The following is a 22,325-nucleotide window of genomic DNA, read 5'->3' on the forward strand; positions in this document are numbered from 1 at the left end:
CCATATGATGCTTGGGGCTTATCTGAACAGGCAGGGGCAACCCAGTGTTCCTCTACCCTGTGAGCTGGGCTGAGGAAAGGCAGCTCTGGTCCAGGAGCTGTGCAGCTGCATCCCTGCTGCGACGCTGCAGATCCCATCAGCCACCCTAAGCAGCACCTGGCCAGCCCAGAGGGCTGCCCATGCCCACCCGAATAAGCACATCCTGGGTTTTGCCAGCTGTGGTGCCTGGGGCACAGCTTTGGCCGTGCTGGAACAAGGCAGGAGCTTCTGCAGCAGAGCAGAGTGCAAACCAGGCAAGGAGATTTTTTTTTCCCCCCTCATATTTACAAACTTCTTTGGAGGACCTGACAATGAATCAAAGTTACAGTTTTGTAGTGATATACAGAACATTTATTCAGTTCGACAGAAGTGTACAAATATTTCTGAAAGATAGAAAGGCATGAAACAGGTCCTGGTTTCTTATTGCCTAACACAGAGATGACTCTGTGAACCTAAAAGCAGGAAAATAACTGGCTCCTACATGGGAAAGCAACAGCGTTAGAGATGAGTTCAGTTCACTAACAGCCTACTATTCTTCCCCTTTCTTTTGACCACTTTTTCTTTTGACCAATTTTTTTACCAGATTTCGTCTGGTAAATTGTAATGCATAAGGGCACTTGCTGAAATGAGATACACTTATAATACAATAACAAACTGATTTACAGCATCTCTACACAGAAACTGGCAGTAGTACCAAAATGATTCTAAGTCTTGGGACATAAACACAATTCTGCAATTCTGTTGATACCATGAAAAACATCTTCTTCTGATTGGTTCCTGAGCCAGGAGACCTGATAGTTCAGAGTACATACCATAGAAAGGGTACATACCATAGCAAGGACCACAGCCATCATTCTTACATTGCTGTCTTCTCATGTTATATCACAATTGTTAGAAGGTTACTGATCCATACTTTGAAATCTCAAATAGCAGGCCCACCTCTCCTAACTTGCCCTTTTAAAAAGAGGACTGAAGAGAAAAATCAGGACTGGTATTCACAGCTTTTGGTGCCATCTTCATGATTTTAAAATGTTACATATCCCCTGACACTCATTGCTTCTTCAAAGCATTTGAAATAATGTCATAAATTAAAAATTATAAACCAAAGGCTTCAAAATAACTTAATTGTTATATTTATCATGGGGAGAATTTTGCATTGAATATTTAATACGATCCTTAAAACCATTTAGTCATACAGAAAGCAACTACAGATATTTAGAAAACGAAACACAATTATATTTCCAAAGTGCTACTGAAATTAGAAAATAAGCCTTCAGAGGTAAACAATCTTCTCCTCTACTCTGTCTCCACTTTCAGTGTCCTGCAGGCTCTCAGGCTGGTGGTTCAGCAGCAGTGTGTCAACCCGTGGCGACTGGATGGATCCATGGTTTGGAACGCTTGCTTGGGGACCCTGGGTCTGTGATGCATTCAGATCTGTAATGCACAAGAGAAGGACATGTGACAATGCATCTTCTGCCACGCCTGTTCCACCATAAGGTACAAATTCTGGTTTTTTTTCATTAGCACCATTTTCTAGCTTGCAGCATCTGTCTAGAAAGGAAAACACTGCTATATTACAAGTTATACTACAGACCAGTAAGAGGTACCTTACCCAAATTTACTGAAATCTGTTCACGTCTTTCCACTGTCATCCAAGGTTTTGGATCACTGCTACTATTTTTACAATAAAAGAAATTTACACCCATGCTCTACTAACCAGACTCACAGTAAAGGAAAGACATAAATGTTGTCAGAGTTGGGCTGGAGGGAAACATACAGCTCATGATTAGTACCTTTATTAGTACGATAATCCAATTGTAAAATTAACATCGTTCCCATCATTACAAAGACTTTTATTTGCAAGCTTTCATTTTACAAATGAAAAATCATTAACTGAGTAAACCCAGATATAAGTCTAGCTGATTGGCACTTGCAGTCTGTAATAGATGTATAACCTTTCAGCTTTTTCTGATAAGTTTATCTGTGTTTCTTGGAGCAAACAACTTACCCTCTTCTTTTCTCAATCCTTTAGGTATGGTACAGAGAGAATACTTGCACACAAACAGTAAGAAATTATTTCACAAGGATCTTAATTTGTTCTCTTTCCAATTTTCTCCTGTAAATGCAGAGAATCCAGTACTTTTAGTCCCAACATCAAGGTTTGATGGCTTTTGTGATGATCTACAGTCTACTCAAAAAAAACCATAATCATGGTTGCGTTTTCTCTCCACCCAGCCTTCTACAACACTTCAGGCCCTCAGGAACTACATCGTAGTAGTTGTTTTTTCTACATCTTTATTTCTACAAAGCAATTTTTAACATAAAAACAAGCTGCATAACAAGGGAGCATCTATCTTTGCACCTAGGGATGAGAAAAGAAAGTCTGCAATGGACAGGCCGCAATACTTGTTCCAGTCTTCTCACTATAATCCTGGCCTGACCTCTGCTATTACATGAGGAGGGTTAACTTTTCATTCTTCCCTCTGCAAAAAGAAGTAGAGCTTGGCACCCCTTCCAGCACCAGCATGGGTAACACCAGAAACAAGCAAACCCAGCACTGGCGTCCTTTGAGCCTTGGTCATCCATGCAGAGAGCTAAGAAGACATTTCATGCCTGCTCTGGTCGCTATCCCTTCTCATATGTATGTGAAATGAAAGCCTGTTACAAAGGAGATACTTGTTTGTTTTGTTGTTGATGTTGTTGTTGTTTGGGGGTTTTTTTGTGTGTCTTTGGGGGAGGTGTTTGTTTGTTTGTTTGTTTGTTTTACACACTGTGCTGCTCTAACCGGTGACAGTTTACAGTGACACCTGCCCACATTTGGCATTCCCCTGATGCATGCGGCTTTCACCAGGCTTGGTGAGCCAGGAGTCTAAAGCAAAACAAGCTGGCTGGCACCCTGCAAAGCCCAAGCTCTCCGGCTGCTCCCTGCCGCAGGGCACGTGGAGTGGTGGGAGAAGATTATGCAATGGGCATGTGGGAACATGTCCTATCACCGCCTCTGCCTTCAGCATAATTTCCTCTTTGATATTCACACAACTAGCCTCAAACAGGTTTGGGGTTTTTGCTTCCACTGCAAGCCACGTAATATGTTATACCTGCTGCTGAGGCTGCAGGTTCTGTGGCAGGGGCAAGGTATTTATAAACAAGTGCTGCTTGATCATAATGGGGTGAAACAGAATGTTAAGAAAATTAATCCTGAATCCCCTTTCTTTTACTATTTTTAAAGGATCAAGTTTTGGTCTTGATGAAAATCTGGAGTAAATCTTTATTGCAGGTGAGTTATTAATACCTGCAATACGTAACACAGCAGGATTTGACTCCCTGACTTAATTGAACAGCCCTTCCTTATTAAAGTGGACATTTGCATTTATTTCTTTTTGATCACCATATTAGAAAAAGATTACAATTTGCAGAGACAGATTCAAGAAACTAGAAATGCCCTACATCTGCTTTTCTTTATGGAAACTGGATACTTCAGTTTTATTTATTAAAAAGAGCCCTACCAGCGGAAGGTCATCAACCTCTGAACATTTCTATTTTGGGGTAATTTTCCCCACATTAATATTCCTTTTAAGTCCTGTGACTCTATTCACCTTTACAAAATATTGTGCATAAGAATACCAGGCAGTAAGCACTTATTTGAAAGATCTATTTCCAAAGTTTACGAAGTACATAATTGGAAAAGCCTAATTACAAATTTGAAAAAACCTAGAAAAGAAAGAAAAACACCTTACATGCAGTCATTTTCCACCATCAAAACTAAACAGTAATTGCTTCACCAATTAAAACAGTAGCTGTCTCCAAACCATTTCTCATTAACTGTTAACTCTAAGCAGCAGAGCTGAGTAGTGGAAACTGTATTCTGGAAAAACAAAATCAGATTCTGTCACTATTGAAATAAATGATTTATTACTAGTTTAGTTGCGTCTTGGTTTTTGGTTTTGTTTTTGTTTTTTTTAAATTCTGTTGCACCCAGAGAACCTGAACAGCAGGGGAACACCCAGGAGGTGCGAGCCCAGCAGCTGCCACCAGTGTAACGAGTGGCTTCTCAGGCTGGAAAGGTTGTGCTGAATCCAGCTGAGAAGGGGCGTGCCTGTTTTTGGCTGCACTTCGGGTGGCACACAAGACAGGCTCTGCCTAATAAAAGCACAATGTGTCCCGGGGCTGGCAAACTCAGCCTGCCGGTGAGGAGGGCGCCTGCTATCTCCTTACCCAGTGCCATGCTGGAAGCAGCCGAGCCAGGAGACCAGCCGGTATCGCAATGCACCCCGAGAGCAGCTGCTCAGGGAGGGTGCAAGAACTGCCAGAATTGGTAATAACAGCCTCAGGTGAACAGAGTGAGGAAAGTGGACTGATCCACCAGCCAGCACTGGTTCTTGTTAGGCAGAGCAGTGACAGCTGACAGGATGCCTCCCCCAAGGTCCCTGGTGCAGCACAGGGATATGGGCTGCTCGGCCCCAAGCAGGAGAATGGTGGGAGAAATCCTCCTCTTTAAATGCTCTACCAAAACAGGGAAGAAACCTCCAGCCTTGAAATTATCAGCTGCTGCCTGCTACAAAACTCTGAGAGCTGAGCACACTCAAAAGAAAAAACTAACAAACAAACAAAGAAACCACATTATCCGTGTAAATAGCAAGGCAGAGGAGGGCTGGCAAAGGTGGCTGCTACCAGAAAGTGGCAGCTGGAAAGCTCTGTCGTGCTCCCCGGGCAGCTGGGGCACCCACGAGAACCTCCCCAGCCCCTCTCCAGGCCTGTTCTCTGCTGCGCTATGGCTGACTGTCAGAACTCGGTATGGATCAAGAGCCAGGTAAATAAGGACCATCAGCTTTTTACGAGCCTTCTTCGTTGTGACTGTAACTCACCTGCCAAGATCAGCCACAAAATGAGCTTTGTATTATTCCCTTTCTTTAAATTCAGCATTTGCTTATCCCTTCTTCTGCTCCCTTCCAACCTGCCGAGTGATGCTCGGGCAGGCTGTGTTCAGCTCAACAGCGCGCCCACCAGACCAGCACCCACATCACCAGCACTCAGCAAAAGTGCCCCCACTGCCCCTGCCTGGGCAGGGCTATGCCCGCTGCCTCCATCCTACACCCCCTGCACAGAAAGGACAAGCAAAGGTGACTGTACCTGGCCACAACCTTCCTCTTGCTCATTTACACTTAAGGAACACAGTTTTTCTTTCCTGTTTACTTAAGTGCAGAATATATTCCCAGTTTTCCAAAGCTTTAATGAGCTGTAGCTCAGACCTTTCCACAGGGTCTTCTGTGAGACTCCCAGGTCCACGGTCCCACTTCTGATGCAGCCAAAGGCTGTTGACATCTCACCGTACTCCAGCCCTGGAGCTTATGTGAAAACTGAAACACCTTTAACTGCTTCTCAGTCATGCAGAATTTATTTCTCCTACACCAACCCAGGTAACTCTTTCCTAAAGAGCCAGAGCCAGATCCCTAACTGCACCACGTGTACCCCAGACAAAACAGGAGACCAGAAAAATCCATATATTCAATGTTGGGCTGGTCAGTCTCCCCAGCAAAAAGGCTTGAGGCTGGATGCGTAGTATTAGGTGATCTGTGATAGCACTTCAGCATTTCGGGGCAATGTAGCCTGTTCAGCCTAGCAGTGTCACACCACCTAAGTCCAACGTTTTTGCCTTTTTATCTCAGCTAAGACTGTTTCATTAACTAAAGAAAACCCAGGCATTCCTTATTGTCTCCCCCACCAATTGTCCCAAAAGGAGTTAGAGGCTGTTTCTACCAAATTCTGGATTAAAAAAAAAAAAAAAATCACTAATTGCCCCATGCACACAGACACATACTGCCAAATCCAACATTAAAAACAAATCCAATTTTTCCTCGTTTTCCGTGAGTTTAGCTCCACTACCATGAGGACAGGCATCAGGAAACTGCAGAGAAACACTCTACTCTCCCAAAGTAAAAATGCTTTTCTAGGTAACTTAAATACAACAACAGCAGACGCCAGGCCTGCAGCACGTGGTGGGCACAGCTTGCACTGGACTTTCTAAGGACACCTCAGTTCTCCAAACCAGATCGGGATCCAAACTCAGAGAAACAACAGCTCCTGGCTAAAAATGTGCTAATGTTATATGGGAAACAGAAAAAAAAAAAAAAAAGTGGCATTCTGCACCCTAACTACTATACCCTTCCTGTAGCACTAAGAGACAGGATTAGTGGCATCACATAAACTGCTTGGAAGGTGAAGTACAAAGCGATGGAATTTGCAGGAATCTGAGATCAATACATACCAACACAAACACAGTGTCTGCTCCTGAGGTGAGCGATACAAAAGCCAAGTAAACAACTCATTAGCCACAGTGATTCTCACCTTCTCTCTGTTGTCATAGGTTGTAAGCACTTCCACATCACATAAATGCCAGGGATTCTCCCCTTCAGCCCTCCTCTCTCTCCCCCATGCATCAGAGCTCTCCAGGTGAGCCTGGAGTACCCACAATGATTATGGGAAGGACAGGAAGGCACTAGGAAACACTCTAGGCAAAAAAAAAACCTCTTTCAAGCCTGTTTTTAATAGAAAGCCCTGTTTTTCTCCTCCAACTCTGGCCCTAATTTCACAGCATCACAGGATAATTCAAGTTGGAAGGGATCTTAAGAGAATTCTGGTTCAAACTCCTGCTCAAAGCTGGGTCACCTCTGAGGTCAGGCTGGCATGTTGGATACTCCAGTTGTTTTCCTTCCAGCTGTTTACACACACACACACACACACACACACACACATAGGAGGTTTGGGGGGAATTCAGCATGCAGATTTTGCACTGAGTTAATTTGCTGTGACTTTCAGAGATCTGTGTCACATGTTGGCCCTCTTTACAAATAAAATTTCATTAAAAGGGGAGTTCTGCCACTTTTAGCAACAAATATGTTAAAGATTCTCAAAACAATTACTCCTCTTAAAATAATATATAAAGTTACGTTTTGCTTTTACCATTTTTTTATAATAACTGGTACCAGTTTTTATACGAAGTTCATCTGGACTGACAGCTGACACATCAACTTCAGGTCAAAGCTATTTGAAATGGCAGAGCTGCTGCATTTAATCCCCCCACTAGCATTCATGCATAATGCAAGGCACAAGCAGACACCTAAAAACCAGTGCTAAGTCTACCGGGCCTGGGATATTCAAAGGAATTCAAGGGTAACAGGCTCCCATTTGCCATTACAGTTCAGTAGCAAAGGGCAGACTAACTCCCATGGGCTCCACTGAAAGTTCCCACTGGCAAATCCCACCACAGCTCTTTCTCTCTAATGATGCTCCCAGTGGTTTCCAGGCAGATTCATTAGCCTCTCTCTCCCTTTTCTTTTGGTGAAACACACTACGATTAGTTTTGATTGCTTCTTTCAGTGCCTACTATGACTTTCCCAGCTGGTGATGGATTTTTCCACACAGCAGGTTCAATTGTTTATGGAGCTGATGGCTGGTGGCAGAAAGGCAACACCACTCAGCAGCACGGGACCTGCCAGGCAGCATAGCCCGTCACCCTGGAACAGCCAGGATGCAGCCACTGCTGCCGCCATTTGGTATTGAAATGGCATCTACAGGCTTTGAGGATCTGAGCACAACTCCCAGCAGTTATTCACTGAGAGTCTTAATCTCAAGTACCATAGAAAAAACAGGACTTTGCACCTCAGTAAATCTGGTTTCACAGTGGGAACCAAATTTGGTACCTGGTCTCAAAAAACACTGGGAAAAATATTTTGATCCTGAAGCTACCAAGGAAGGAGAAGCCTAATCCATTTCCCAGCTGACTGTATATGGCAGGAAATCAGTTTGGAAATTTTAATGCTGCTATTTACTTTTAACCAGCCCAAGCCCATGAAAAAGCAGCAGCTGCATTTCTTAGGCAAACAAGTACCTTCACAAATAAGAAGTCTTTTCACAAAAAGCAGATAAGCAATTAGATCACAATAGATCCTACATTAATTAGTCTCATGAGCAAGACAGAAAACAAAAAGAATTCAAAGTCAATGATGAATAAGGTCTGCAACATCTCTCTCTTCATGACTGTATTTTGGAATTTTGATCACAGCAAAACTACTGCAAATGCCATTATTCAGCATGTTTCTGTTCTTTGTTTAGTTGTTGGCCTAGGTACTAAAATGCAATTCAGTTTTCAGGTTTTGCCTCATAATTGTTTAAAGAGGTTTGATCTAGAGAATTTGGACCAAATTCTTGGCTAAGACAAAATTTGCATTTATTCCACTGAAACTGCTTTTATCATAAAGCTTCATAAGGGTTCCAGCTCATTTATCTGATATTTGTCTTAAACCTTCAGGTTTTGGAGTCACTTTTCTTCCACTGAAGCCCAGCAAACACACTATTTCTAACACTGGCGTTATCAAAGAAAACATTTTAAAAGCATCTCAAGCTCAGACACTGCCAGTGATGCCACTTCAAAATCAAGTTTATAGCATGCCCCTAGGCTGCAATAATTTAAAATTTTAACTTGCTACATGGCTATGTTATCGGTTGTGTTGGCTTTAAAGCACACGGCTTCTAAACTATTTTTGGCATGCTGGTTTTTAATGCATAACAATAACAGAGACCTAAAAATAGGTCTGACTTGAAATCATAAATTGTCTGTGCATTAAATACCCACAGTCTCACCTTGGCAGGGCATACTGCCTGCCAGCTGTCTGTTTCTGCTTAATATTAATTTATTTAGGTATGAATTCCCTATTAAATTGTCTTTGTGCTAAGCTTTGAAGCTTTAGATGGTCAATTACAGACACACACATGGTCCAACAGGTATTCTGCTAACAGCAAACACATGTTTTATTGACCTACTTCTTTTCCAGCTCATTAAACACAGCTGCACTCAAATGATCAAGAGAAAATAACCATAAAACCCCAAGAACACCCTTCCTACAAAGGATCACAAGGAAGGCGACCAGCCGCCGGCACGGGGCCACTGCATGCCCATGCAGGGCACCTCTCTGGGGGCAGGGGCGACCCGTCTGTCTGCTGACGGCAGCAGTGGGGAAGCACGGGAAATCTCCTGCAGCCTGTTCCTTGGGGTGTCTGATGTGGGTGCATCTGAAGTGGGCTGCAACGGCTTCCCCCAGCCCATAACCCGCAGAAGACATTTGGCCAGCAGGCTGAAGTCACAATAAACTGTGGTCAGTGGGTAGCGCTCCTGCTTGAGTGTTTGCTGGAGAAATGGAAGTCTCATAAAAGTTACAGACCCAACTAGTGTTCCCAATATCTCCACAGACGATGAAGTCAGCCCCCCATTCTGCCACCAGCCTGCACATCCCCACGCCTCCTTTGCCCTGTCCCAATTTGCACCCTGAAGGTAAAACACTGCAGTGAAGCTTCCTCTCCTTCCCTCTTGAACAGACGAACAGTTAGCATTAACCCTGAAAAAAGACTGTCTCTGGCACATGAATTCACTGCCTTTGAAATAAAAGGGGACATTTACACATCAAAACTGTTCTTTTGAGCACCCTGTTACCGCAGACAGACATTATTGTGCTGATTAATCTTGCTTCATATTTTATGGTTGGTTTTAATGTGCCTTTTTTTTTTTTTTTTTAACTACAAGTTTGCTTTGAAATAAACATTAAATCAAAGACCTTGGCAAACAATAGGTTTTGTCCCCAGCTTTTGGCTTGTCTTTCAGGTGCAACACAAAGGAGTGTGCTCTGGACTTCAGCAAACATTTTCTTGAGTAGCACTGGGCACAACCCTCTTACAAAAGCCAAAAGAGGGAGGTCATTTATAAAACACTCTCACGTCTCCTCCTAAACACCTCAGTTTTATGTGAAGGCGAGATCCATCACTTCTTACTCATAAAAGCTGATGAGATCAAAACTCAAAGTAACTGGCAGAGCAAGTCTAAGCCAATATATAGAATTGCCACAGAAGCAAAACATGAGGCAAAGCACCTGTTTCAAATCAATTACATGCTAATCTTGCCCTTTAATAGAAACTGTCTCTTAATGATTAATGCAGGAAAAAATACGGGCATTGCTAGAAGAGTATGCAGCTGAAAGAAGCCTCTTATCTGGCAGTCACAGAGATACTTGTTCTACACCAAGCTCAAAAGTCAGGGAAATTGTGACTAATTTTCGACTGCAGTTTGAGTATTAGCACAGCCATCTTAGTCTGGTTGCAGTTAGATTGGCAGGAAGTATATGCACTGACGTTTGCTTCTTGCACTCATTAAAAACAACAGAAAAAATTGAACAGTTGCACATTCCCCAAGTTTGCATCATAAGCACAGGATCACAGGGTGTGATCAAATATTCTGAAATGGATGCCCTTTTTAATTGTTTGCTAAATGTTCTGTGAATGTATAACTGCTGTGAAAACAGTTTGCATAAAAGCTAAAGGGAAAACTGTACATCAAAGCCAGAAAAAAGCACAATTATCAAAGAGGCATGTGCCTTCACCCCTTCAGCAAAGTGCTTTCCTTGAGTACACAGAACGTACTTGGATCCACTTTCCTTCCTTCTGCTCCCATTTCTCTCCACTATGGGCAATACTGGTCTTACCCTTAAGCCTGAATTCATCACCACCTACTTCCACCTTGCCTTTGCTACAAGTTTTCTCCATCTCTGGGCCCGCAACTGTGCCTCTGTAGACCCTGTCTCTGCTTTGGTCCAACTCCCTCTGGTGCCTTCACCATCCCCTTGTCCCATGTGCTGAAGCTCTTCCCTGGTGCCATCCCGCTGCTCCAGAGGGTGGGCCGCTTCCTCACAGCAAAAAAACCCAAAAGTGATGCAATGTTTTAAAAGACAGTCCTCTCCTCCTTTGGTTCAAAACTGCCCTTCTTAGGACCTTCATCATACTTGCAGTTGCCGCTGCTCTGTAATGGCAGGTTCCTTTGTATAGCAGCCAGCTTCTCTGCAGTTCTTACTGTCAGCAACAACTATCCTGCAATTCTCAACCTCAATTAAAAAAAGAAAAACAAAAATCCCTTTTCATCCTTGCCAAATATACTAGCTTCCCTGTCTGTCATATATGCTGTAACACGGAATATATTCAATGACTCTTAAAGGCACGTGGGCTTCCTTGATTTTTATATGTCAGACCCTAAATGAATACAGCCAAATCACATCCATTTTTGTATTATTTATGTTCCACCTCTAGAACAATCTTTGAAGGGACACTTGCAGAATCTTGGCAGGTCACTATTGGAAATCTTCCTATTTGATTAAACTAAAAACAACCTCCATACCAGCACCAAGGCTTCTCCCCTCTACTACTCCAGCAAAAATTTATAAACAAAGGATTTTTTTCTATAGTATCCAGGGAGGCAGAACAAGATACTCCATGACATCTTCCCCAGCAATCTGGCTACAGCCAGTATAATTTATGTGGAAAGCAATCGAGTGCTCCTGTGACAAATGCCAGTAAAAGACAGACAGACAATCTTCCCCAGTTTCTCAATACATATTTAACAGCAGATGCTGCTGAGGAGGTTTCATATTACTAAGACTTCATTACTTTTACACAACATGCTACAGGCTATTTCCCGGAATAGGTAAAGTGTTATACTAAATAATTAAAATGAGATGGTACTTTTCAAAATAAGCCAGACAGATACACTTGGTGATTCAGCTACATGATTTTACTGGGTGTGTTTTCATACTCAATATCTTACAAAATTCGATCATTCATAAAAAACTTCTCCCAGCCATTAGTATGCATTATTTATTCATACTTGTGCACCAATTTCAGACTCTTAACTGCATTACAAAAACGTACACAAAACATTTTTAATGTACTAAAGCAGGGCACCTAACCAGGCCTCCACCCACAGATCACATTACCTGAGGAAAACAAGGACATCCCAAGGTTATCTTCCTGACATCAAACAATTAGCAAGACTCTGTTGTTTTGTCACTGCTTTTCCTGAGAGTACACCTCTTTCCCTGCAGACTTGCTGCCAACCTTACAACCCTGCACAACCCTGAGCTGGAGCTGCTTCACTGCAGACCAGGAGAAGCAGCTGTCTGGCAAAAGACCCCCTTGCCGAGGGTCTTCTGCTACAAAATTTGCTCCTTTCCCTCATTCTGCTTCCCTGAAACTCAGATCTATTGGTACAACCTTACCTAAGTGAAGAACAAATCTGTGTGTAAGAGATGATGGTCCAAACCATTGTAGTCTCACTAATACCAGTAATTCCACTGAGTGCAAAAAGCACCTCACTGAAGATGCTGGCACCATTAGTATAAGCAAAATGAAAAAGATCTGGCCATCATCCTGTTGTTTAAGAAGTTTGCAGGCAATGTAACCTGGAGTATGGTGTGCTGATTTCCACAAACCCCAGTGGAACCTCACTAGACAGGGATGGACAATCTCTCTGCTCAATTCATTACCTCAAAGATGTGCACTATTCTAAACTTCCCTCCTAATGAATAAGCTCTAAATGAGAAGATATTAGAAAGAATAAAATCAATCAGGCATTACGCAGGCAATTCTGTACTTACATTCATGTACAAAATTAAACCAGAACATCATTAACTGCCTTAATTAAAAGGTTAAGTAATACTACGGCATTTACTGTGGTTATGTTCAAAAATGAGAAAAAGTATTTTGAGATGAGAAAAACAGTAACAGAAGTACAAAACTCTAGCACCGCAGAGCTGAAAAGCAAGTGTTACTTGAAATATACTAATTACAAATGACACATAATGACATATTTTTTTGCTTTGGTATCACGCTGCCATGTGATTTAATCCCTTTTGCCATCTGCTTTAAACAAATGGCACTGTTATTCCCAAGAGGAAAAAAAGTACTTCCCCTGTTGTTCACTTCCACCATGTATCCCACAGACACTAATGTCTTAAGGCAGGGCACGAAACTCCATGTTCTCTGGTATGGAGAGGTAAATCTGCCATTATCTGTTGCAGAGTTAAAAGTAAGATCTTACTTGTTCTAATAAATGAATGCTATTTTGAACTTAGGAGATGAGGATGCTGTTGTTACCTTCATATTCTTATACAGTTCCATTTCATTTTGTTTTAATTGTAACTTGAACACTGAATGAGCTCTGTGCTTACCTATGCAGTCATCAATGCTAAAAGTAGAAGAAATATGTTGTAAACAGAAAGGGTAACTTGGAATTAATTGCATGCTGTATTTCTTAAAAAGGAAGAAATTGTTACAATGAGGGTGGTGAAACACTGGCCCAGGTTGCCCAGAGAGGTGGTAGATGCCCCATTCCTGGAGACATTCAAGGCCAGGCTGAATGGGGCTCTGAGCAACCTGATGTAGTTGAAGATGTCCCTGCTCATTGCAGGGGGATTGGACTAGATTACCTTGAAAGGCCCCTTCCAACCCAAACCATTCCATGATTCTCCATTTGGCATTTACTCAATTAAGGAAGAGAGAAAGTTTGAAGTATCACATCTGCTCTGAAGGCTTCTTGACAAACCAGAAGCTCCACAGTCATGTCATCTTTTTACTTTTATAAACCTTCGCTCCTTCCCTCTTCTCAAGTCAAAGAACAACAGAAAGAATTTGCTCACTGTGAAGGGCAGTGAAAAAATGGCACTATTAAAAATATTGTGAAATACACGAGAAAAACTCAAAACAGGCAGAAAAGCATCTTTACATGCCAATCCACAAGTGCTAAGGGGTTGGCCTGCCACTAGCTACAAAGGATGCTGTCTAAACAGGAGACATGTAAAGTATTTGCCGTATGGGGTACAGTGACGGTCCAGCTCAGAAGACAAATGGGTAAGATGTACTCAGGAATTCATGCAGCAGCAATAGTACAGAAATTAACTTACAATCATCATACATGCAGAACTGTGATGACCTTTTTTGTAGGACTTAGTAATTATTTAACAGGTTCCAAGCCATGAAAGAGATCTTACTCAACAAAGTCTTCAATATGGGATCCTATTAATCACCTCCAGTGCTGGCCACAGTAGCTAAGCTTATTTAAATAAGGCTCAGAGTTACTGAGCTTTGGCCGTTGCCAAAACACTGTGCTGACTTGGAACCAGAGGGAAACAGCTTGTACATCTTCAGACAGCTTTTTAACACTGTAGTGCAAAGTATATTTACCATGCTTTTAATCACACTTGCATGAGCTTCACATTGTATACCCCTTCTGACTGCAACAGGTTCATCTTACACAAATATGAGAAAAGAGCCAGGCCCACACAGCACCATTCTCAACTTCCTTGATGCAAAAAATATGCATATACTTTTTATAGAATACAAATTTCCATCCTTTAAAAAAATACTAAAATCACATGAGTCAAACAGAGCCCTATTTTTTCTCCCTGGTTTTGCATTTAGCTGTTTATGGAGATCATAGGTATTTCTATGTCCCCCATAGAGTTTTAAACTGTATTTTTTACTCTGTCACACATTAAGATCCTTCATGCTAACACCAAAAATGTTGGGGGAAAAAACATCCCACAATGAAGTTCCAGTGCAGTTTTCCACATGTATCACTTTTCGACTCTATTCCTGTAGTACAACATCTGAATTAAAGAAATGAAAGGCAGTATCAGCAAACAATGCTGTTGACTTCAAAGCTTAAAATAATTAAAATTGCACTGATTCCTGAAATCAAAGAGGTGAATCCATAGGTAAATCCTTAGGCATTACTCTAGATAGTTAACCTGACATGTCAATTAAATGCAAGAGTAATTTATTCAATTCTCAGTCTAGTCTGAAACAAAACCTATACTTCCCCTGGTTCCTAATTAGCCAAAGTACTTGTGTTCTTTCATGCAGGTAATTTCATAACCATTAGTGTAAAGCATTAACACATTTTTCTTTCAATCATACTTTCCTCCTGTTGACTGACACACCTTCTCTAGCGAGTGTACTTGTGCCAGTTTCAGCTTTGTGGGAACTTGCCCCAAGGTCTTTAGTAAAGTTCCCTCCCATACACGTAAAACAATGATATACAACCATGATGCTAGCTATGTGAAGAGACATGCGTCTTACCTTAGAAAATATGAATGAAAAATTATGCACTGGAGGAATGTAGCCGCTTCCATTTGAGTGTATTTATGAAGTGCAATTGCATAGTACTTAACATACAGTAGAATGCAGCATGATTAGCTCCTTGACAACATGTTCAGGTGGTGCTTCTCATTAAATAATTTAAGGATGGTTTGACAGACCAGACTTCTTGCAGGATGCCTAATCAAATGCAAGAAATTCCTTTTCTGGATACATAAAACTTTTGTGGACACAAAAACTTACTATATACAAGATCTGACCATGTATATACCTGGTACAGAGCTATTTCCAGTCAACCATACTCAGTATTTGTTTCTTAGTTCAATTTTGACTTCTTATTTAGGAATGTTTTTTGAAAGATGATTATGAGACTTCTTATATAGAGCTGGTTGAAAAAATGTGGGAAAACATCGTGAAAGATTCAGACACGTGAAATATGAAAAGTTTCTTCTAATTTTCAAATTCTTTCTAGTCTTTCATTGCATCTCTGTTGGTTTTAATTCACAATGATCAGGACTGACTTTATCCTGCAGAGGTGACAGGAAATAGAGGTGCAAGGTCAGAGATCTTCTTAAACTTTGCTGAGGCTTTGGAGGTCATGTCTTTCAGGGGGAAGTCTAGCACTCTTCTCATTTCTCCCTCCCCATACAACAGCTCCTGATGCATGACAGAGGCAAACTGAACTGCACAGACTCATGCACTACAGGATCAGAGCATAAAATACTTGTCACTCTCCAAATCACAAAGGAGGCTGGAATATGACGGCACATCACTCTGGGGGTGCTCCCAGCCCTGCCTGCTCTAGCAACATGCTAGTGGGCTTCACAGAACCATCTGCACCCATCGGGATGCTGCAAAGATTTGCTGCGCTGCTTTGGCAAAGGCACCCTGTGACTCAATCAGGGCAGTAGCTGCAGATTTTCCAGACACGACTTAGCCAGGGAGACTTACACTAGCTTGTTACTCTACCTCTTGTGCAGATTTTGTAGCCAAGTGCTGGTCCCCAAGCTGCTGGGGCTGCACTGGTGCCCTGTTATCAGGGCAAGATAAGGATGTCTGCACAAGATGCAGAGACAGCAGCTGAACACAAAGCTGGCCTATTGTAGGTGAAGGGTATCTTTACACACAGAAGCTCTGCCAGCTTATCTTAGAATCAGTGCAATTAAACTGGTGCAAGCCAGTTTAATTAAACCAGACGCTCTCATGTGGTCTCAATAGAAAGTATCCTGGTTAGCTTGCATCTGAACATTTGCCAGTGCAAGCTAATCCACTTCTGAGAGGTTTAAACCTACATATGTGTTCCTTTTCAAATTTGCACTAGCTTAGCTGACCTATTACTAAAATGACAACTTCAGTCAAACTAGAACAAGTTTCACCAGGCTAATTATTTAGGCATTTTTAGAAATATTAATCTCTTTCACTAATCAGCTTGGTTTGCTGATTGTGGTGATGAGACTAGCCTGCCCTGCCTTTGATTATAAAATGCTATTTTGGCAATCCATGTACTGAGGACTAGGAAGGCTATAGTGGATGCCTGCTTAATACATTACAAGGAGTATTAACAAGCAAGTTCCTTAATCAAAGACTATTTTATTTAAACAGCTTCAAGATTTGATGTAGGACAATTAAAAACCATCATCCTTGAGTATGCTTTCAACTTCTGATCCTGCTGCCTGCTGTCCTCTGCTGTGATGTGACCAGCAAACAGCTAGTGTGAGGGCAGAAGTCATCCTGCACTGCCAGCTGCAGAAAAACAGGAGCTCAGGCATTGCTGCAGTGCTGACTACTGTGACATCTCACTTGAATTTCACAACTGTGCAGGAAAAGCCCACCAGATTACTTAATCTATTACACCAAAAGTGCAGCATTTTCCTCTTAGACTTTTAGCTGTTCCGTTTTTACATGCTGTTCTACAACTCTCACAATACTGAATGAATGAAGACATCAAGTCAGATCAAAACTAGCATCATGCAAAATGAGAACTAAATCTCATATGGGTTAGAGTTTCTCCTTCTTAAGTCCTTCAGGGAATTTTCAGAGCAATGCAGTGCTCAGAAAAGTGGCCTCTTCCACTCATTTTGGTAGCCACAGTCAATAACTGCGATGCAATCTACTTATCTTTGGCTAAAGAGTTCTGGCCAAAAAAAAAAAAATAAATAAATAAAGAAAAGTAATGCAGTAAGAGCTATTTTTACTAACATGGAAACTTTTTATCAAAGATCTTATTATCCCTTACAAATGATGTAATTCTCTTTCCACAACTGTAGAGTCTTTCAAGTTATTTTTCATTTCATTCTCAATGAAGAAAGAAGAGGGTGTTTGATCATCAGTTATCATTTTAAGATGGTAAATTAAAAGCTATTCTAACTAGAAATCATCAAGTAACACACATACATTCTAAAACAGCTGATAAATGTACCTGGAAACACCAAGAGCGACATCAGCTTGGAAAAAAATCCAAACGAACAAAAAAACCCCACAAAACAAACAAAAACACCAAAGCAAACAAACAAACAAACAAAAAAACCCCAACACTGGGAAAGGATTTGCAGAAATCAACATTCTGAGTACCATTATACAGACACAAATAGAGGTTTGGTTTTGTGGGTTTTTTCAAAAGCTTTCTGTGTTTCTATTCTGCTTATTTTCTCACCTATCCTCAACAAGCTTGCAAAGTAGCATGCAATTGTTTTAGCAAAATCTATTGCTTCCACTGCTACCAAGGTGTCTTAGTTCCTAGGACTATTCATTCTGAGAGGTGGCAAACTGCCTGCACTACTTGTTAATTAAATAAAGTGTTAATTACCATTATTAAAGGCATCCTTGTTGCTTTTGCAGGAGATAGACATCTGCTGGCAAGGACCAGTGGATTTCCACAGTGCACTGGTTAATGCTGGCTGACAAGAAGTGTCCGTTTTGACATCCACCTGATTTTCATTAGTCTTTGCTGTATCAGAATTCGAGACGTTCAGCCCATACACACCATCCGCATAAACAAGAGAAGAATCTGATCTGCTGAGACTGCTTAGAGACACACACACTACAGCTTCATTTAAGTAGAACGTATTTTCGCCATGTAAGCTGTTTGATTGATTATGTCCCATTATCTGCAGAAGGGGAAAAAAAAAACAGAGAACATAATTTTCGATTTCGTCCAGCACCAGAATCATAGAATCACAGAATATCTTGAGTTGGAAGGGACCCATAGGGATCATCAATGCCAACTCCCTGTTCCTTGCAGGACTATCTAAATCTAAACCATATGACTAAGAGCATCATCCAGAAGAATCCTTATAGCAGGATACCTAAAATTAACTGCCAGACAGAATGGGGATTCATAGCAAATAGTCATCTCATTTCCCAGAACTTAAATAGTTTGTGCATTCAGGAATAAACAAAAATAACCTAGTACATTTTGTCTTTGCTCTCCTCAAAACCGAGAAAAACTAAGTAATAACTGTGAAATAGCAAATAACAAAGGGTCTCTACCTGGGAGGCACTGAGCTCTGCTGAGTCCTTTCAGGGGGTTAATATTGCCCGATGGCTCAATGAGGTACCACTTTACATATGTAAATTCCCATACACTGCAATCCAAAAACAACATCGTATCTCACGTAGACATTTAATTATAAAGAACTGGACTGCAGCAGTCAAACCGGGGACGGCAAACAGCTTCCAGCAAGCAGCCATGGCTCTCAGGGGCTCAAAATGCAAATCCTGCCAAGCCTACAGGTATTTTATCAGGGCAGAGCTCACAAAAAAAGTAGGAGTAGCAGTGTGAGTTACTACAATATTTGGCCATACAAAACTATCTAGGTAGCTGGCTCAGTGTAATGGCAGAAATACTGGGCTGGGAATACTGCCTGACTGGCAACCATTCAGCCAGCTCTGTGCTAGTGGCAAATACAGGACAAAAGACAATCCCAAGGCCTGGAGTATATCCAAAGCCATGTATTTTACTTGAAAAAAAAAAAATACAAGTAGTCTTACACATTAAATATTAGATCACCAACTACTACTTTTGACACTCAATATTTCATCATTTTGCCTCTCTGTCTCTATGATGATGGCCATCCCTGCATCAGGCTATCATCCTTCAACCTCCTCTCCTCAAAAGACTTCAGAAATTCCACCCATAAAGCTGACAGAGAGGTTCGGTTTTGGCTTTAACATCTACTTCTTAAGCACTGCCAAACACACCAAAATTGTACTGCAAGCTATACTAGTAAGAGCCTTAGTTGTTTGGGCTGGGCAAGCATATACAGATAAGTCATGTTCAAAAAAGCCAGATGAAAAGGGAGAGGTTAGAGGTCAATCCTTCACCCCTTCATGCAAGCACAGAATTAGATGTTGAATGGTCACCACTCATTATGGGTCAGTTACCAGCTGAAAAACTAGGGAGGAGATGGCCTGAAGAATGGCTCTATAGATTTTCTTACGAAAATGAAAACCTGAGGGGAAAAAAAAGGCTGTTTGGGTCAGTGAGCTTCCCATTTATGCACAAGCCAGGCAAAATGTTTTGGTTTTCAGGTATTTTAGAGAACAGTAATGGAAATCAAGACTCTACCCACCAAGTCAAGGACTAGAGGCCAGATTCCACCTAGCAGGTGAGCAACAAAACAGCTGAGTTCAGAGTCACAGAATCACAGAATGGTTGGGGTTGGAAGGGACCTCTGGAGATCATCCAGTCCAACCCACCTGCTAAAGCAGGTTCACCAGAGCAGATCACAAAGGAATGTGTCCATGTGGGTTTGAATGTCTCCAGAGGAGGAGACTCCGCAAGCTCTCTGGGCAGCCTGTTCCAGTGCTCTGTCACCTACAAAGTACAGAAGTTTCTCCTCACATTTAGATGGAACCTCCTGTGCTTCATTCTGTGCCGGTTGTCCCTCAACCTGCTGGTCACAATTTTCCTAATGCACCCAGCCTCTATCCTTCGCCATCAACAAACACTTGTTTTAGTATTAAATGCCTAAGCAGCCTCAAAGCTGCTTTAAATTGCATCACCTAATAATGACCATCTCCAAGGAATTATACAATCAGGGATGGACCCACACACCAACCCTTTCCCCTAAAGGGCCACTTTTTTCAGGAGAGCAGGACAGCACACATTGTTCACAGGAGCCTGGTGTTTCCCACTCCTGGACCAGCCCGTGTTCCTCACTGGAGACAGGGCCATTGTCCAGGAGCAAGGACAGCCACTGAACACATCACTAAAACCTTTATATATCTCAAGCATTACAATAACTTAGCTTTCCTACAAGAGGTGAGAGGCACAATGTATCTAGCAAGCACAGCAGCAAAACAAAACAGAGTCTCACACTTAAAATTTCCATCTCAATTTAATACCCATTGGTGTATTTGACTTCTGTAGGGCACTCAGCTTAACAGCATGGTTGAGATAGGAAGGCACCTCTGGAGGCCATCTGGTCCACCTTCCTGCTCAAGCAGGGCCACCTAGAGCAGGTTGCCCAGTACCACATCCAGGTGGCTTTTGGTTATCTCCAAGGATGGAGAACCCTCCACTTCCCTGGGCCACCTGCGCCAGGGCTCGGTCACCCTCACAGGAAAAGTGTTTCCTGATGTTCTGCAGGTACCTTCTGTATTTCAGTTTGTGCCCATTACCTCTGGTCCTGTCACTGGGCACCACTGGAAAGAGCCTGGATCCACCCTATTTACACCCTTTGTTTAGGTATTTATACACGTTAGTAAGAACTCCCCATGAGCCTTTTCTTCTTCAGGCTGAACAGGCTCAGTTCTTACAGCAGAGATGCCCCAGTCCCTCAGACATTTTTGAGGTCCTTCAGTGGACACACACACACACTCCATCTCTATGTCTCTGTGGTACTGCGGGCCCAGAAGTGGACTCTAGGTGTGGCCTCACCAGTGTTGAGTGGAGCAGAAGGGTCACCTTCCCCAAACTGCTAGCAATACTTTGCCTAATACAGATGAGAAGACCATTAGCCTTCTTTGTGGTAGGGCATATTGTTGGCTTATGTTCAATTTGGTGTCCTCCAGAGCCCCCAGGTCCTTTTCTGCAACACTGCTTTCCACCTATGTGGCCCCCAGCATATATTGATGTGTTAGGGTTGTTCCTCCAAGGGGCAGGAATTTGTATTTCACCAATTAAATTTCATGAAGTTCAAACAAAGCTCTTGGATATGCCTGAACCTCAGCTTCCCACATGTTCACTTGTTAAATTACCAGCCAAGAAAACCCAGGCACACTAGTCTATTCATCAAGGAAAGCCCCTCTAGGTCTGCAGTTGGGGATATAATTACGGCAGGGAACCACACACCTCATAGCTCCCTGTGGATGATAACAGACTAGTTTGTTGACCGTGCTTCCAGTGCCAGAGGAGCTTCTTCTGCATTTTCACACTGTTTCTTTCTCTCTCCACCATTTTCTGGCCCTCCTGGAGTCTCTCCAGGTTCTGCTGGTACTCCTGCAGCTGCAGCGCCAGCTCTTGCCGGCTCCTCTCCAGCAGCTCCTCCTGCCACCCGCAGTCTCTCTCCCGCTGCCCCAGTTGGTCCTTCCTCGCCTTCTGCTCCCGCTGCCGCTGGTCACACTCACGCAGCCACCGCTGCTGCTCTTGCTGGAACTGCTGCTTAAGTTTGTGTATGTTGGCCAGCTCCACCCTTTGCTTTTCCAAATTCCGGTATTTTTCTTGTTCCAGAAGGAGGTTTAGCCGAGAGCTGTGGCCCCGACAGGCCTTCTCGTTCTCTTGCAGGAGTAACCTATGGAGCTCTCTGTGGCTGTCCTGGGTAGCAAATGCTGCCTAGACACAACAACAAAATCAGACACAAATGTTTAAATGGTAGCATTAATCCATTTCTGTATTTTTACATAGAAGCATTATGTTAAAATGCTCCACCCTCCTGTAATATCAGCATTTAATTATTTTGGGAGGTTATTCCTCATGCAAGTAGAGAAAATTCTGCATTCATGCCTTGATGTTTCTCAAAGCACTCAACCATTTCAAGCACTTTTAACAAGGCTCCTGGTTTACACTTAGTATTATTAAATATGTTTATATTACAGCTGTGCATATGCACTTCAGTTACAGCTGGGGTCCTGTTCTGTCAGAGGATGTTAAGACACATAGGAAAAATGATTTCTCATAGTTAAAGAGGGCATTAAGGCACTGGGAATGCTACATTCAACAAAGTATTCCTAATACAGATGTGGTTTGTACAGATAAAACAGTACTGTTTCCAGTACAGCTCACTACAGCCCTAAGGCTCTCCTTGTTAACCTAGAGTAGTGCAGTCCTACTAACCTCAGTCCTACAGGCACCTGCCAACACAGCCATGTCATCAGGA

General features: G+C 42.2%; 1 protein-coding gene across 5 annotated transcripts in view; it reads right to left on the reverse strand.

Moving 5' to 3' along the window:
- Positions 1 to 367: 367 nt before the first annotated feature.
- The window catches only part of ARHGEF28 (Rho guanine nucleotide exchange factor 28), a 146,501-nt gene continuing 124,543 nt past the window's right edge, over positions 368 to 22,325 (reverse strand). For all 5 annotated transcript variants that reach the window (XM_071802036.1, XM_071802037.1, XM_065860418.2 and 2 more), the window contains 3 exons: positions 21,302 to 21,781; positions 17,813 to 18,113; positions 368 to 1,473 (listed from right to left, as the gene is read on the reverse strand). In XM_071802036.1, coding sequence (XP_071658137.1) covers positions 1,313 to 1,473; positions 17,813 to 18,113; positions 21,302 to 21,781 — 942 coding nt within the window. In that variant the 3' untranslated portion in view covers positions 368 to 1,312. The remainder of the gene's footprint in view (positions 1,474 to 17,812; positions 18,114 to 21,301; positions 21,782 to 22,325) is intronic.

The sequence above is a fragment of the Patagioenas fasciata genome, chromosome Z (genome assembly GCF_037038585.1).
Source record: "Patagioenas fasciata isolate bPatFas1 chromosome Z, bPatFas1.hap1, whole genome shotgun sequence".
NCBI classification, from domain to species: Eukaryota; Metazoa; Chordata; class Aves; order Columbiformes; family Columbidae; genus Patagioenas; species Patagioenas fasciata.